The sequence below is a fragment of the Populus trichocarpa genome, chromosome 18, assembly GCF_000002775.5.
Source record: "Populus trichocarpa isolate Nisqually-1 chromosome 18, P.trichocarpa_v4.1, whole genome shotgun sequence".
Lineage (NCBI taxonomy): Eukaryota > Viridiplantae > Streptophyta > Magnoliopsida > Malpighiales > Salicaceae > Populus > Populus trichocarpa.
The window spans coordinates 11,439,976-11,458,504 of record NC_037302.2 but is presented as its reverse complement, the minus strand read 5'-3'; the positions used below and the strand labels follow the sequence as shown (position 1 = coordinate 11,458,504).

General features: G+C 31.2%; 2 protein-coding genes across 2 annotated transcripts; both read right to left on the bottom strand.

Annotated features, from left to right (window-relative positions):
- Nucleotides 1-2,256: 2,256 nt before the first annotated feature.
- Nucleotides 2,257-3,100, bottom strand: LOC7461588 (zinc finger protein 7). The gene has a single exon (XM_024590778.2). The coding sequence runs from the start codon at nucleotides 2,813-2,815 to the stop codon at nucleotides 2,309-2,311; it is 507 nt and encodes a 168-aa protein (XP_024446546.1). The 5' UTR covers nucleotides 2,816-3,100; the 3' UTR covers nucleotides 2,257-2,308.
- An 8,118-nt stretch (nucleotides 3,101-11,218) lies between these two features.
- LOC7488981 (4-coumarate--CoA ligase 2) lies at nucleotides 11,219-16,605 on the bottom strand. Its single transcript, XM_002324441.4, has 5 exons — nucleotides 15,481-16,605; nucleotides 14,756-14,954; nucleotides 12,477-12,687; nucleotides 12,223-12,325; nucleotides 11,219-11,592 (listed from the first exon to the last, which is right to left on the bottom strand). The coding sequence occupies exons 1-5, from the start codon at nucleotides 16,477-16,479 to the stop codon at nucleotides 11,434-11,436; spliced, it is 1,671 nt and encodes a 556-aa protein (XP_002324477.2). The 5' UTR covers nucleotides 16,480-16,605; the 3' UTR covers nucleotides 11,219-11,433.
- Nucleotides 16,606-18,529: the final 1,924 nt, after the last annotated feature.

The window sequence follows — 18,529 nt, the reverse complement described above, 5'->3', positions numbered from 1 at the left end:
ATGTTTATAATAAAATAAAATAACAGTTCACACCATTAATTTTAAAATAGTATATATTCATACATGTAAAGCTTATTAATTTTAAAATAATATATATTCATATATCTAAATTTCTTGGATAGAATTTTTTGATATTGTTTGTGAGGTATAGATTTGACTTACAGATCATATAATATGTATTTTTTCTGTAGATCATTTTGTTTAGTTAATCATGCAATTATATCTAATCAAATAAGTAACGTAGCATGCATTCTAGGCATGTAAATAAAAAATTCTATGCAAACTTGAATCCTAATTCACATGCATACTATGATATATAAAGATAATTATATAATTTGAATAAAATGATCATATTATAGCTATAATACCTACTTGTTTAAGAAACTTAAAGCCAATGTAAACTAGAAATTTGTTATTGTCAATTTAGATAATTTGTTTTTAAAATTTTATTACTTATATTTTGGTGCAAAACTCTTTCTCATGATTCCAACAACTATACTTTTAAAGCATGCAATTCCTTTAAAAGTTAACGAATCAAATAACTCAATATACAAGGGACAAAAACAAAAAAAGCAAATGAAATTGAAAAAGAAAAAGAAAAAAGTTCAAGACTTGAGAGCTAATGCAAAATGTATAAAACACCTCTTTTTCAACCCCTTTTTATAATGACTTTTAAAACCAAAATTGATGCAAAAGTGTTCTGGTAATTATGAAAACTAATTTTCATCGTTTTGTCTTAATTACCTTCATAAAAGTTTTGAAATGTGGCATTTAGTTTGCCTTAATAAATTTTTTTTCCTTTGAAAAATTATTCGAGAAGAGAAAAAGATAACTATTCAGACTCTTTATTCATGAGATAGATATAGAAATGGATTGACAAAAAATAATTTTTAGTGGATCAAGGAAATAGTTTATAATAAACTCAAATTCAATTACAAAATAGGTTAGCCAAAAAACTCAAACTCAAGCCCAGGACCTAGGACCCAAAGCCTGAGGCTAGGACTTATGACCCATGCTCGCATATGTGCTTGATCTCGAGTTGAGCTAAGTTGAACGGGACAATGGTTCTTTGACAAAATACAAGACAATCTTGTATTTTTTTTCTTTTTATGTAGGATAAAATTAAGGTTTTTAATTTCACAGCAAACAAGTCAATTAATGGTTCTTTGACATCGATTTGTTCTTCACATTTTTTTTGTTTTAATCTTGTTAATGTTTCATGTTAAAAAATTCATGTGGGATAATAATTTTCAAAAAAAAAAACTTAACACTACAAGTAAATGGAACTCATTTTAAATTTGACCTAAAAAATGCCACCCATCAACCATGGGTTTTTTTTTTTTTTTTTTTAATTCTAACATGGTATACACCAATGGTTTTGAAAGTATAAAACAGAACAAAAAGGTACGAACATCTAAATTGAAAAGATCCATTTGTCAAATTGCACCTTTATTTTTGACCGAATTCAATGGTTCATATTTGTTTTGAGTTGCCTTTATCCTTTTTGTGTTATTTGATTTTCAAGTTTGATCTATATTTTTTTATTGTACTTTTTTTATTCTTTTCTTTATTTTTTTTATTTTTCAATTTAGTTTCTAAATAGTTTCTTTCAATTAGTTTTGTGCATTGTTTAGTCCACATTGTTTTAATTTTAATTTTTTTATGGTTTGAAAATTTTCTTTATGGTTTTTTCATGTTTGTCTTTTACAGGATAATCTCAGTCTCATAACTCGGTCCATTAGTTTCGATGGTGTACCCGGTTTAAGTTCGATCTTTTTTAGGGTGTTTTTAAATTTTTATTTTTATTTTCATCATTTGACATTGAATTATTAAGCCTTAAACTTCTTGATTTGTTTTGTTTTCTATTTTGTTGGATTATCTCTACCTTATATCTTAGATCGCAAATTATTAAATATTATTTAAAAATAAATGGATGCCACAGTGTATGATGAATTATCTTTGATATTAGATTATTAGATCTTGAATTTTATAATTTTTTTTATTTATTTCTTACAAGTTGTTTGAATTGTATACGGTGATTTCGTAGTTTAGTAAATTTAACATAAGAAAAAATTTAGACCGGCCCACAGTTAACACCTATCTAGTGGAAGACAAAAGTTAAGCTACATTTATAAAATTCAATATCTTTTTTTTTTTTTTTCCAAAAGACATTCCATCCGATTTTCTACTCTCCACATTTAAAGCTTTTCTGTTTTTAAGATTTAATTAAAATATCATGCATATCAAACATTAAAGTGAACAATAAAAAAGAAATCTTCGAAAATGAAGTTAGAAGTACTACAAGATTTCAAAGCCTTAAAGACAAATCTAGCTGGCTCAACTCTTCTTGAACATTTTCTGTTCTATATACCAGGGACCAAGAACCCCCTACACCTTCTATGGAACCATAATTCATCTCTGTCCTGTCATAGCTCGCGTCACCAACAAACCTACCAGCATGTCCATGGTGCTCGAACCTTGCTAGGGCTGGTTCATGATGTCGAGGAAAGCTTGGCCCACTCATGCAAGAAGACGATCCTGACCGTGGGTTCGATCTTCCATGAGCCCGTACGGATGAACTCATCTCTCGGCTCTTTTTGGCCAAGGTTCTCTCAAGCTTATGAGCATTTTGGTGACCCCCAAGAGCTTGTGAGCTATAAAACTTTCTTCGGCAGTAGTTGCATGAGAAAATTCGAGGTTCTGCCGGACTATGAGGTGATGATGAAGAAGAAGAGGATGGCTCGAGTACAAGTTCTAGGTTTAGTTGATTGCTTGGTAGGCTTAGATGTAGAGAGGTGTTTGGTTGGAAATCCATGGCCCTAGCCTAGAGGGATAGGGAGAAAGATAGAGTGAATAATTAGAACAAGTATTAATTGGAGATGGGGCTTGATGTAACTACGGATGAGTGGTGATCGATTATAATGGGGAGAGAGAAAAGGAGAGAGAGAGAGAGAGAGAAGAGAGATTTGTGGGAAGGAAAAAAAAAGTTAGGCTATTTGAGTAAAGGAGAAATGTGGAGAGTAGAGATACAATGAAGTAGAAGGAGAAGGTCAGTCTTACATTATATAAGGTGCAATGGTTCACTGTTCCTGCAACCACATATAGTAGAATGAAAAAGAGATAGGCAATTTTGTTAGAATGTGTGTGTGAGAGAGAGAAAGAGAGAAAGAGACACGAAGCTGCAAGGGTCAGTGTAGGATCGACGGGTTGTCGCCTCCATTAATGGCAGCATTATAATCCCTTGTCGGCCCTTGGAAAAATTCCGTCTTATTTCTCCTAATATATGTTCTAATATATGTTCCGGTAACAGAGAGAACACTAATTAAACCTAAATCTCAGTAATGCTTAGTTTTTATATCTTTTTTTCCCAATGTCTTCTGAGCCTACGTAAATATCAACATCTCTCTATAATCAATGGAGTACGAGTTGAGATTATAATACACTCATGATTAATCTTGCTTGCTAATATTAGTATTAGATTAATCAACATGGAAAACCATCTTGACTTGACTAAACATGCAATATGATAATAGACCATTACTAAGTTTAGTCGCAAAACTATCCTATTGTCGTCGTTCATTGAACAACCCTACTGGATGAGAAGTAGCCCCTCTGCACTGAATCCATTTGCAAACCAGTGGACACCTTTATGTTGTTCGATCGTAGACTACATTGTGACAAATAATCCAAGAGATTTCTGTGCTTAAGTACAAAACTCAATGTCCTTTCACTCTAGCTTTCCAACAGAGTACTTGTCAGTCACAAGATTTCTCCATGATATACGTATGAATGTTTTGCAACATTTTACTGAAAATTAGTTTCTTAGATCAAATAAACTTGACGTCCTTGTAACATAATTCAAGGATTATTTTTTAAAAAGAAAAATTTTAAACAACCCTATCACCTTTAACACCTAACAAACCAAAAATACCCTAAAAGATAAAACTACCTATCTACCCTTTCCCAACTCTCCCTTCTCCAGCACTGAAACTAGTCGCCCCAACCCTTATCACACCAATCTTTAGGCCCCATAAAAAGTTTTATGATTGAAAAGTGCTTTTATAAAAATTTAAATTTTATTTTTTAAAATTATTTTTATATGTATTTTTAGATCGTTTTAATATGCTGATGACAAAAATAAATTTTGTAAAATAAAAAAATTTCAATGTATTTTTAAATGAAAAATATTTTGAAAAAAAAATACTATCACAATGTCAAACAAGTTGTTAGTGTTTGTTTATGCTTGTATAAAACGTGCGAGTTCGTATGGTATTGTGATAATGGTTATCTTTTAAAGTGTTTTTAACTTTGAAATACATGAAAATAATATTTTTTTTATTTTTTAAAATTTATTTTATATATTAGTATATCAAAACAATCTAAAAGCATTAAAAGATAATTTAAAATAAAAAAAAATATTAAAAAAAAAACACTTTTCACACAGCAGAAAACAAACTGTTCATACATCTAATTAGTAAACTTTTAGTGTCTCTGAAAATTAATTTGAGAACCTTTGGTACTGGAGAAAAGACAGCAGGAGTACTGTTGGTATGACCCATCCTAGTACATGTCCTAGCGGACACTTAATAATGCTATGAACTTAATAAATCCAGCCATCTATCATGTGCATCATTCATCATGTCATTGGCAAACAATCCTAAGACGAAAGTGTTGGAAATTGTAGAGAACAGATGATCGTTATCGTCCATAATGCCCTAGCTAGATGGGACCCCAATTTCCTTGTATGTGTGCCACCAAGGGTTTAAGTCGTTTACCTCACATCACATCCCATGGGGAATCTCTCTCTTTCTCTTCCAAATTTTGACATTATAGTTAACTGAGACATGCACATGGGGCTTGGGATTTAAAAAACTTTATAAAGAGCAAACAAAATAAAATCGGCCACTACACTACGTGCTCTCAAACAGCCACTATAGTTTAATCGATTAAATTGGATAAGTTCTCATTAACATAATGATAACAATGATAATTGTGATCATGATTGTGGGATCAAGGTCTTGCAGGTCGGCTATGATTGCGCTGAGTGCTGTCTGTTAATCACAGACACAGAACAAACCAAGAAACTACATGCTGTTTATGTAGTGTATATGTATAGCTAGTCAAGTAGTCATAACATGAGATTCCAATCTCGCTAGGAGCACTAATTCCTTTTCTAAAGCATATATTATGTAGCAAATCAGTCAATAGGAATGTGTCTCTTTGTGCTTAACAAACCCATAAGACATGGAGATATGCACTTGATCATATCCAGCGTACATCTTCATGTCTCGGTGGATTTTCCTTGTTCTTTTATGTGTATATATATAATATATATACGCACAACGTACCTAACTAAATTTATCAAGTTAAATATCAAAGCAGAACAAGCGACAGAGGGGTGGAGTGAAAGAGGCTCACATGGGAAAAGTTGGAGATGTTGGCGAGGGTGGTGATTAGACTGAAAGGAGCCTCTGGTTTCGCCGTATAGATAATAAGGATAGCCAATAAGGACGTCCTAAACATTCACCCAGATGACTGTGCAATGTTCGTGCGTTGTCGAACATTAATTAATGGCCATGGGCTATGGAAGAGCTCAGTATTATGACTTGTGGTTCTCTTTTTTGCCTACACGTGGATAACGACTTCTATACTGTGCATTTTGCTCATCAAAATATGCCCCCATTAATTATAGCTTCTCGATTTTGTGTTCTGCCGGAGGCGGCCCAGGAGGGTAACTTGTAATGGGATAAGAAATTTCCCAAGGGATATAATACCCTCATCTCTTCAAGTGGCTTTATGTGGTGGGCTATATAGGTGTTGAAACTGGGTTTTTGTATTTTTCTTGTGGTGTATATGCACTTTCTCTTCAAGTGTTTTTAGTTCTCTTTGGTTTGGCTGCAACCACGAGTTCTGCTTTTGAATTTGGTGCTAAGATAGCTGCCATCACTGTTTGTTTGTTGAGAGTAGGGTCCCGTTTCTGCACACTTTTTACCCATATCCTCCCTGCACTTTTTGGGACTTTTTTGGTTCAGCTTTTGATCAACGATGGAAATTATTTGCAGATGTCAGAATGACCGTTTTTAAAAAGTTATTTTTAAATTATTTTTTATATAAAAAAATATTAAATTGATGTTCTTAAATGGGTTTAATGTATTAATATCAAAAATAAAAAAATTTATATATAAAAAAATATTATTTACTTCATCTTCAATTAAAATAATATTTAAAATAATATTTAAAAAATCCATCAAACAACCCTATTGAGTTTTATCCACGTCTCATTTGATATTAGTAAAATAGGATAAAAACATAATCAAAGGAGGTAAAGAGTACTACTATTCAAGATCATATGAAATATGATTTTATTGTAGTGATAGGTGGCAGACAAAAAAGCAATTCAGGTTGACCTTCGAAATTGACACGTCGTCTAGTGGAAGCTGACTTGTCACCACTGAGATTCTTCTAATTAAGTGGGGATGCACAATATGGGTTTCTATTTTTTATTTTTTTTTCGTCTTTGTGTGTACTCATCAACTGCACTACAAACTAGCAGCAACTAACAAGTGATGATAGAGAAGTTGGGCGAAGAAGAACACTGTTTGATCCACACATTTCAAGAGATAATGATATAATATATCCAAGCATGGATAACGTTGCAAACCATCCATGTTTTATCCCATGTGTTTAGACTTGGAAGGTTAATAACACTTTGAGTTTCAGTGCAGTCATCAAGAGAGAGCGATAGGGGGAGGAGAGGAGCGGTGTCTGTTGTCTTTCATTTGGGCTGTATGGCCCCCCCTCCTCCACCACTTACAATTTGGACTTGTGTGATAATATTGAGGAGATTAGAGTGCCCCGTAGGCTTTACACTCTCATGGCAATTCTTGGAAATGTGTGACCTGACTCAGTTTTTCCTACAAAGTTATATTCTGTGTGCCTGTTTTTCAAGTAATTAAAGACAATCCCTTCATCATTTATTTAGATTTCAAATGAGACAATCGATAGTCCTCTACGCTAGGAATACTTCATCCTTTGCTTCAGTTTGATACTGTATCCTTTCGTAATTTCTTACGTGGCCAGGGAAATACAGCTTTCTTTTCTTTCCATCTTTCATGAAATCTGACAAAATATTCCTGATAGTGTATACTGATAGATATTACTTATGAAATAAGCTCGTTGATAATATCTATCTGTAAATTTATTGATAATATTTAAATTATAACCTAGCAACTGCCCCTCTCTCCTTCTTCCCCATTTCTTCTTCTTTTTTTTTTCTTTTTTCTCTCAAAAACCAGCAAACCCCCCATTTTATCACAAATCAAACTCTCATCACCACAAATTTTGCCACCTCAAGTACACTCAGTCTGTCAGCATCCATGTTCTGATTCAAAAAAAAATTAGAATTCCCCACCTCAAATAAGCAAAAATACTCATTTTTTGTTTGAACTTAATTTTAAAAGGTTTATTTTTATTGCATATATTTGAAGTATATGTATTCAAAAAAATACATTTGCTATGATACCAAAATGTAACACCCTATCCCACCCCACTAACAAGATATTGTCCGCTTTGGCCCACGGGCCTTACGGATTTGTTTTTGGCAGCACGCATGACCCCAAAACACGTCTTACTGTTCAAGGTGAACGTGCTCATATAAGGCTCTCCCCCAAGTTCTCACCCGCAGATGTGGGATATTACAATCCACTCTACTTAAGGAGCCCGACGACCCCGTCGGTACCATCGAACAACCAGTGAGCCGGGTTCTGATATCAAATGTAACACCACACCCCACTAACAAGATATTGTTCGCTTTGGCCCATGGGTCTCACGGATTTGTTCTTGACAGCCACGCATGGCCCTAAAACGCGTCTTACTAGTCAAGGTAAGCATGCTCATATAAGGTCCTCCCCTAAGTTCTCACCTGCCGATATGGGATATTACAATATGGAGTTACCACCACCCACAAACGGATTACCAGTGAGTAGTGGTCGATAAGTGCTTAGAGCAGTACCTACGCTACTTGGTTCATCAACAACCGTGCAAGTGGAATTCCATACTTCCATAGGCAGAATATATACTGGTATAATATAGCTTATCATGCCTCCATGGAAATTCCCTACTTTCAAGCATTGTATGGTCGATTACCTTCAGGTATTCTTCATTATCAAATTGGCCAGTCTCTAGTCCACGAGGTCGATAAGCAAATGTTGTCTCGTGATGTTTTGTTACTATTAGAGAATAATATAAATCATATCTTGTAACCTAAGCTAAAAGCTTAAGCTATTAGGTTGAGATGGTTCTTTAACATAGTATTAGAGCCTTGATGACTAAGTAGTCACGGGTTTGAATCTCACCATCCTCATTTATTTGATAAACATTAAGCACAAGATAATATGAGTATGTATAAGTTTCAAGCTCAAAAGGTTTTCACTTGAGGGGTGTGTTAGAAAATAATAAAAATTATATCTTGGAACCTAATCTAAAAACTTAAATTTTTTGGTTGAATTGATTCTTTAACCGTTAAATTTGATCCATCGACCATTGTTTTCTATTTTTTTCATCTAATTAAAATAAAGTCAGCTTATTCGATCCAGCCGGATCTAGAACTTGAATTGCACATTTTTCTTTGTTTTTTAAAACATGCTTGTGATAGCTAAACATTGTTTTTTGAGCAAAATAAATAGTTTGGCCCCGCGGCGCAGCCCGAATATCAAGGCTAGTTTCATCCTAAACATTAAAAAAAATAATCAAATTAAGAGTAATTTTATGATGCTTATGAAGTAACTAGTAATATCTTATTAGTTACTCATTGGATTCATTTTAAAGAAATAAAGAGATACAAGTAGGAGAGAGAAATCATATGTAAAAATATTCTTATTATTTTTTTATGGGTTATGGATTTTATTTTCTCTCTTTTTTATGTTTGTTTTTTTTTTAAGTGATCGTAAAAAATAACTATTAGAATGTCATTAGTTATTTCTTGAACTCATTTTAAAGAAATAAAGAGATACAAGTAGGAATGACAAATTATAAATAAAAATATTCTTATTTTTTTATCGGTTATAAATTTTACTTTTTCTCAAAGTTATCCTAAAGTTCCTTCAACACCATAAAATTTTTCTCCAATTAATACCATTATAAATGTGATTGGATATGGGGTATTTATTCAAATATATGTGTGTGAATAATTTTTTCTAAGATAAAAATATAATTGTTTATTTGAGTTTAACAATTTAAATTTTGGGAAAATAATATATAGCACTGTTGATTTGGTGTTCAAATATCACTAAATTGACCATTATACCCTTAATTAAGTGAAAAAATGAAATCTTCTTAGAATTTCTTGCTAACCACAAAGAAAGAAGGACACGGACTAACGGCATGATATTTGTGATTCAATTAGCCTCTGATCTCCGAATAGTTTTCCTTTCGTTACTTTATTACTGGGCCGATGTAATAGCCACTTTCAAAGCTTAAGCTTAGCCCAAATTTATTTTAACAATCAACAATTAACAGAAAATCTAAAATCATAGTCTTCAAACTTTTTTATGCTCTTCAATTACATTTTTTTATGCTCAAATTCATTATCAATTTATCAAAAATCATTAAGAAGAGTCATAATTGAAAGTGCAAAACAAAGAGAAAAAGGGTGGCAGGAAAGATATCACTTTGTTTCTAATTTTTAAATCATAACTTTTCAGTTCTTTAATATTTTAAAATTTTAATTGTGGTATAAAATTTTATTTTTATTATTTTTCAATCCTTTATTTTAAACAAAAGAGAAAAGTCTCGGTTTGCATCGATTTAGCCCACAAAAACAACAGACATTTTGAGTGTTTTATTGGTGTTATGGGTTAAAAATAAGTTAAAAATTGAGTTGTTAGATCAAAAAACTATCATCCTTGATTTTTCGATCATCATTGTGACCAGAATGTAGGGAAAAATAAGCAATGAGTCACCTAACTTTATTTTTTTAAAACAATTTTAAGACAAATAACATGTCATCCACTCTATTTCCAAATAAAAAAAAAAATAAAGGTCATTATGCAAACCTTTTGCAAAATGTACGTACCAAGCCCTGGCTTGGCTTTTTTTAATTATTATTTTTTAATTGACATCTTTTTAAATGTGTGTGTATATAAAATAACATTTTAATTTATATTTATATTAATACCTCTTCTCTTTAACTTTTTAGATTGTTTATTTAGCATTTTTAAATAGTGATTGTTTTTTAATAATTTTGTATGTATTTAATATTTTAAAGATCATTTTAATTCATTTATAAATTTATTTTTCTTATGTTTTATACAAATAAAATTAATTTTTAAAAATAAAAATGATGTATTCTAGGTAAGAAAAGGTGACCTTCAAGACAACAAAAAAAAATTGTATGTGCGTCAAAGAAAAAGTTGGAGGTTAAATATCATATTTATCTATCTTTTATTTTCATGAGAATAATTATCTTTTTATTTGAGAATTTAAATGGCATTAGCTACTCTTTCTCAATTTATTGATTCATACAGTAAAAGATTTATTTCGTTTAGCATAAACAGTGTCATTATGTTTTTTAATGGTAGAGGTTGTTTTTCAAAGTACTTTTCGCTTGGAAATGCATTAAGATAATATTTATTTTTTATTTTTTAAAATTTATTTTTGATATTAGCAAATCAAAAGGATTTAAAAACACAAAAAAAAAAAATTTGAAGCCAAAAAAAATTCAAAAATCTTCAAAAGTGTAGTTGGACCACAATGACAAACACCTTCTTAGTTCAGAGAGTCATGATATAATGAAACAAACTCACGACATGGTCCTATTTCTCTAATGTGTTAAAAATTAACTTAAGATCTTACACGTGGTGTTGCGTTAACATTTTTTTGTATTTATTAACATAAATGATCATCACTTTATTTTATTATATGTAAATACTAATTTTTTTTATTCACAATTATATTTTTTTTCGTGTAAAAAAAAAGTATTAACAACACTTACATTTTTATTTTTTTGCATTGAAAAAAAGTTATTCGACTCTTGGCGAAGCGAACAGAATAGACATGTTAATATTTTTATTTATTTATTGACAAATATAGTTCATTTATTTAAAAACATGCATAAATTTCTTGATTTGTAATTAGAATTTTTATATAAAAAAAAAACGTTGGAGAAATTTGCATATTCATTATTTTGACACCGAAGAAGGAGGTTTGCTAACAAGAATGGTTTGACTTTGCAACGCTAACCTCCATTAATTAATACAAATCTCGTTCTTCTATTCACCAAGCATCATATATAGTTTAGGTCGATAGCAACAATTGAAAATTGAAGGCTCTGAAATCATCAAGTTTACATATTCTCCTCTCCCTTTTGAAACCCTTTTTTGGAGGCCGCTAAGGAAAGAAAAACACATCAGATGCATTTTGCCTCTGAACTTCAAACTAATGCTGGTTTTGCATATATGTCGTACTAGGAATCTGATGTGGAATATCACCAGCTGCAACCCTTGCTCTGAGGTCTTTTCTCAAGATTTTTCCCGATGGGGCCTTGGGGATGGCCTCCGTGAAGAAAACCCGGCCGATTCTCTTATAAAAGATCACCTATACAATAAATCATCACACCAATTTAATCATCAAGATGTGTACATATATAATCCAGAAAGACTGTAAGGGATAAATTCTAATAAAAAAAATCGTTTCAATAATGTATCAATATGCTTTTAGACAGATAATATAGGTTTCAAGTTTTTGGCTCGGGAAAAATCGAATCATTAATGTATCATCATGCTAGCTGTCGTATGAATATGAATTACGCGGTCCTGTTTGTTTTTACACTCCAAAAACGTTTTTGAAAAAATTTAAATTTTTTTTATTTTTTTTACTTCAAATTATTATTTTTTATTGGTATTTTTAGATCATTTTGATACACTGATTTTAAAAATAATTTTTAAAAGATAAAAAAAAATATTATTTTAAAATATTTATAAGCAAAAAACATTTTTTAAAAAAACAATCTTAAGAGAATTTTTTTTTTTTAATCTCATAGAGCATTGTGGACATGGGCAATTATCAAGGTGCCATCTAGTTTTCCGGGGCTTGTGTAACTGGTTCTAGGCTTGTGAATATTGTACTTAATTTTTCTTAATCCATTATAACTTTGTTCTTCAAAAACTTTAATTTAAGAGTGGAATTAAAAAAGTATATATTAATTGATTTATCAAATGTTAGTACCTGTTTTGAGATATATTGTTTGATTTCATCCTCGGTGATCTTGGAACCATTTGATCGCACCACAAAAGCAACCGGAACCTCTCCGGCAGCTTCATCTTTCATGCTGAAACACCCAAAAATTTAAAGAAATGTTACTAATTATATAGATAGATGTTAATGGAAAATACCTAGAAACTAATACTAGAATTATATACAAGAACTCGTTGAATATGTACACATTATTTAATGAACAAATACGTAAAATAAGAACTTACGGTACTACAGCAGCATCAGAGATGTTGGGATGAGCAATCAACATTGCTTCAAGCTCAGCAGGTGCTACTTGAAAACCTTTGTATTTGATCAATTCTTTCAAACGATCCACGATAAAGAGTTCATCTTCATCAATGTATCCAACATCTCCCGTGTGCAACCATCCATCTTTGTCTATCGTCCTTTCAGTGGCCTCAGTATCATTTAGATAACCTACCAAAAGCAATCAGAAACATATATTCATATTTTTAGGGGAATATTAATTAAATTATTGTTTCCCTTTTTTTACAAAAAAAAAAAAAAACATCTCCTTTCAAATGCTTTTCTTTTACTTCCCATTAATTAATTTCTTTTCTTTTTCTTATCGTAGGTAGAATTGTTCACTGAATTTACCAAGTTTTAAATTTGAACTTGTTGCAGTACCATCATGATTTAAAAAATATTTGACAGTATGGTTCCGGTTGTTTTTCAAATAACTTTTCGTACCGAAATGCATGCCAATGATGTTTTTTTATTTTTTAAAAAATTATTTTTGATATCAGCACATCAAAACGATTTAAAACATACAAAACATATTAAATTTTAACAAAAAAAAATTAAATTTTTTAGAAACATGATTTACACCGCATTCCCAAACATATTCTTGATCTTTCCTAGTAAAATGACTTCACGGGACAACATCAATACATTTGGTTTAAGTTTCTTTATATCTGTTCATGCATTTATTCAGGATTTTTTTTATTGTAATAATGGTTATTTTTAAAAATATTTTTTATTTATTTTTAAAAAATTATTTTTAATATTATCATATCAAAATAATCTGACAATACTAAAATAAATTAATAAATAATTTAAATTTTTTAAAAAATATTTTTAAATTAAACCAACTGACAACTCAAACCCAAATACACACCAGTAAGTAATTAAAATAAACAGGCTACATTTCCGCGTAATCATGTTCACCCTGATCCTTCTCTTTTTACTAAAAAAATCACTGTAATTAATTAGTAATCATGAGTTATTATATATTTTCTAGTTGAAAGAAGAGTACTTTCTGTACTCATGGATCATCTCACAAAGGAAAATATTTCCCGCTCGGCATGCATAGTTCATAAATATACAGGTTTACTAAAACAATGTAAATTTTCAGGACGTAGAAAAGCGTGAAACGAATTAAGGGGGTGATTATAGTAGTAGCTTTATAAAATATTTTTTATTTAAAAATATATTAAAACAGTATTTTTTTAATTTATTTTTAATATTAGTATATCAAAACCATACAAAACTATAAAAATAATTTATTTAAAGCAAAAATAAATCAAAAAATTTTAAAACTTGTACCACAATGAACACTAAATTCTCTATGAAAAAAAAAAAAAAAAAAAAAAGTGGAGTAAGAACTACGGCCCATTTCTGTGGAAGCCTAAGGCCCATCATTTGTAAAAACATAACCCATAACTTGAATAAAGACACTAGAAAGCTTTTTTATACAACATCATAAGAAAAGTCGCCCCAGCAGCCATGCATAACATGGTCAGTGGTGGACATTAGACAGGGGTCCATATGTCCCTCTTATCTACTAATTGGTATAAATGGACCCACACCCAAAAATAATCGTTTGATAGCTAGGGGAAAAGGAGGGAATTTTTAATAAAATAATTAATTGATAGGTATGTGTATGTCTGAATTTTACGGCTTAATTCAGTAATCCAATTATAATTATCTAAACGGTTGAAAAATAAAAAAGGTCCCTTATTTATGAAACTATACCCTACAAAGGGTTGGTGAGAACGGTGGACCTAACGTTTTCTTTTCGATTAACGTCGGTAGGGTCATGCTTGTCATTTGCAAATCGCAAGCATATATACTTTAACGTGTCTATTTTATTTTAACGTACTTACTCCCAAATTGACGTAGGCTTTCATGACTTTTTTTTTAAAGTTAGGTTAGGATCATATAAATTATATTTTAAGATTTTAATTTTTTAATATAGTATTAGAATTTTAATGATTAAACAATCATGAGTTTGAATCTTATTATTCCCATTAATTTAATAAAAATTGTCCTGTGAAAGTTTTAAATTTAAAGAACTTTCACTTGAGAAAGTGTGTTAAAGAATAATATAAATCTGATTCTTTACCGGTTAAATTATTAGACTGAGATGGTTTTTTAACATGATGGTATATAAGATTTTGAATCCTGTTGAACATTAATTAATATTCACGATGACAACATGCAACGAAGCAAGGAAACGTTATAGAAAAATGGTAGAAATGCGTACCTTTCATTATTTGGCAACCCCTAATGCAAATCTCGCCGGCTTTATTTCGCGGTTGGGAGTCACCGGTTTCCGGGTCGACAATCTTCATCTCTGCATTTCTAACAACAGTCCCACATGCGCCAGATTTAATCTCAAAGGGTTCCTTTGCAAAAGCTAAGCACATTGCTATCACGGGCCCTGCCTCTGTCATTCCATATCCCTACGCATATAAACTTGGCGTGCGTCAATGGGAAAACGAAGAGTTGCATATCCTTGTAATTGATTAGTTATTAGCCCATGACCCAGCATTAATTTACAGATCAGTGTTGAAGTGTGGCCATGTCAAACCTAATTATGGTTGATAACTTTAATGGGATTATTAATTTTCCTACCCACTATCTTTAAAAAATATATATATAGAAAATAAAAAACAAATCTTAAAAATTAAAAAAAAAAAAAAGGAATTCTTATCAATATCTGATGTGATTTTTTTTCATTTCTTTTTGTGTCTATATCTTTCTTATGTTGTAAGTATTCTATAATTACAACTTGAGCACCATATAAAATTTTCAAATCTAGCACCAAATCTCAAATATCTAAACAAACTAAATATTATATAAAAAAACATTGTAATCCAAGAGTTATTTATAAGTTTTTTCTTGTAATATTGTGGTGTAGAACTAGAAAAGAAATTATACATATATAAATGATAATCCATGATATATCGTAATATATGATATAACTACCTGTCCAAGTTTAGCATTAGGCAGCTTAGCTCTGACTGTATCCTCAAGCTCCTTCCCCATCGGTGCTGCGCCAGACAGTACTGTCCGGATCGAAGAAAGATCATACTGATCAACGACTGGACTTTTTGCAATTGCCAGAAAGATAGGGGGCACGAGTGGAGCAATTGTCACCTTGTATTTCTGTACAAGGTCCATTAATGAAACCGTCTCGAATTTTTGCATAAGCAAAATTGCTGAACCAGCTCTTAGCCCACAAAGTAATACGGAATTGAGTGAATAGATGTGGAACAAAGGCAGCACACAAAGAATCACATCCCTCTCGTGAAAATAGAGATTAGGGTTCTCTCCATCAACTTGTTGTGCCACACTAGTAACAAGCCCTTTATGAGTCAACATGACACCTTTAGGGAGACCTGTAGTCCCTGACGAATAAGGGAGTGCCACGACATCATCAGGCTTAATCTTGACAGCAGGGATTTCATTCTCATCAGAGCTTGTCAACTCTGAGAAATGCAAGCAGTTTTCTGTAAGAGAATCGATGGTCATTATCTTAACATGATCATTTTCTTGAGCAAACTGTTGCACTTTCTCGGCGTAAGCTGCTTGTGTTATTATCAGCTTTGCCTTTGATGCTGTTGCTTGTTTTGCGATCTCAGCTGAAGTATAGAAAGGGTTTGCAGTTGAGCTAATAGCGCCAATGAACGACGCTCCAAGCAATGCAAAAACAAATTCTGGCGAGTTTTGGAGCAAGAGCAATATAACATCGCCTTGTTGGACGCCTAACTTGTAGAGGCCAGAGGCAACTTTGCGTGATGTGAGCTCAACATCCGCATAAGTGTAGATATCACCGGTAGGGCCATTGATCAAGCAAGGGTAGTCTTTGAATTGGGAAAGCTTTTCGAAGCAATAAGTGTGTAAAGGTAGGTGGTTTGGGATATAGATATCAGGGAGTTTGGACCTGAAAATGAATTCTTGTACTTGATCCTTATTGGCCTCCATTGTTTGGAAAGAGAGAGATTTTTTTTTTCTTCTTTTTTTGGAAGCAAAAAGGTAAGTGTTTGGTTTTGCTTCTAGGTTGAGGTAATAAATAAGGAGGTGATGATAGAGGAGAACCGGTGAGAGGGAGTTGATGGGGATTTCACTCTTTATCACTAACACAATCCAAGAAAGCAGATTTTATTTAATGATATGCTAATCGTATCCGAATATATATATGGGCTCCAATAAATTGGTTGCCATGTGTTTTAGGGTAGGATTTTAACGATGTTTTTTTATTATAATCTTTGATCACCTAATTTGAATTCTTTTAAAAAACAGTAGAGAATGGAGATCGGTGGTGAAGTAGGTGCGTGCGCATGTTACGTTTTTGACTGGAAGACAACACCCATATGCCAAGTAGGATAACACCTACCACCACCTTGTCCTTTAATCAGCCGGAGATGGGTGGTCGTTGTGCTGGTAATGATAGACACCGCCTCTCACCTCCTACGATGGCCACAATATATCCCCTCTTTAAGAAACTAACCACCGAGAAAAAAGGTAAAGATAAAAGGCAATCAAATACAAACAAAAGAGACAGAAAAAATGTGTGTGTACATATATAGGTTTATCGGCTCAAGCTTTCATTTTAGGTTAGACACCCAAAAAAAAAAATTAGATGGTTAAAAAGTTTCTAGTAATGTTATTAAACTTGATAAAACAAAAATCTCTATTCAATTATTCAATTGATATTTAGTCAGTATATCAACCAGCAACTGGGTCAAATTAATTTTTTATTTTATTATATAATTGGAAATATTAAGATTAGTTTACTATCAACTCAATACTGAATGATACAATTCAATAAAAATCTCATACTAAATGATAGAATTGACAATAAAAAAATAAAAAATATAAAAAAATCAAGTAGAAGGACTTAAAGAAGTCCATGCTGAGCTCAATACTGAATGATACAATTCAATAAAAATCTTACGCTAAATAATAGAATTGACAACAAAAAAAATAAAAGATATAAAAAAAGTCAAGCAGGTGGATCTAAGAAAATACATGCTGAGCTCAATATTGAATGATACAATTTAATAAAAATCTCACACTAAATAATAGAATTAAAAACAACAAAAAAACAAAAAATATAAAAAAAATCAAGCTGGCGGGCTTAAAAGAATCTCATGTTGAGCTCAAAACTGAATCATACAATTCAATAAAAATATCATGCAGGTGGATATAAAAAATCCCAGAGCTCATCTTTTTTTTCCAACCATTCCTTTTTTTGAGAAAAAAAAACATAAATTAGAAGTCGTGTGTTTTAAATCAAATAGTACGACTCCAACTCATTATATTGAAGAGGGACCACTTTGTTTTAAAACGTTTAAAATAATATATTAATCTTCCTTTTTGTTTGTTGAGAAAAGAATATGGTGCCCTTAAGTCCACATTACTTCCACGTGTTGAACATAGAGCTATGACACATATTGTATAATCATTCGATTAAAAAAAAATCAAGTCTCAACGTTTTAGTTATATATATATATATATAAAAGAGAGAGAGAGAGAGTAGAAGAACTGCATGAGAGCCAGGGAAGGGTTTTATATATGTACCTTGCTAATTAATAATATATAAAATAATTTAATGAACAAAATTTTCTTTAATACTAAAATTAATGATATATTCAACCCTTGCTCCTCTCTCTCTCTCTCTCTCTCTCTAGAAATAAAAATCTTCTCTACAATCTGTTTCAAGAGTTGAGATGATTTATTTATAAAAAAAAATTCCAATTTAATTTTGTATTTTTTATTAATTAGGTGTTTTTGAGTGAAAGATTAGTTTTTTTAAGTTATGATGATGTTTTTAAATAAAAATATATTTAAAAAAATAACATTTTGGGTTTGATTTTTTTGACAATTCTCTAACAAACAACACATTTTTTATTTATTTTATTTATAAAAAAAGATAGACAATTATATGTTTAGCCATTGAGCCAAGTTAAAAAAAAAAACTTAAGAAAGAGTTAAGCATGTTGGTTAAGTATGTGTGCGTGGCCTTTTCAAT

What these genes read in the sequence shown, in the direction of transcription:
- LOC7488981 (XM_002324441.4), bottom strand. Translation starts at nt 16,479, where the DNA reads ATGGAGGCCAATAAGGATCAAGTACAAGAATTCATTTTCAGGTCCAAA. An exon ending in CTAATGCTAAACTTGGACAG is followed by an intron (nt 14,955 to 15,480) that starts GTAGTTATATCA and finishes TTATATGCGTAG; the next exon opens with GGATATGGAATGACAGAGGC. An exon ending in GGGTTGCCAAATAATGAAAG is followed by an intron (nt 12,688 to 14,755) that starts GTACGCATTTCT and finishes TGCTTTTGGTAG; the next exon opens with GTTATCTAAATGATACTGAG.
- LOC7461588 (XM_024590778.2), bottom strand. Translation starts at nt 2,815, where the DNA reads ATGGATTTCCAACCAAACACCTCTCTACATCTAAGCCTACCAAGCAAT.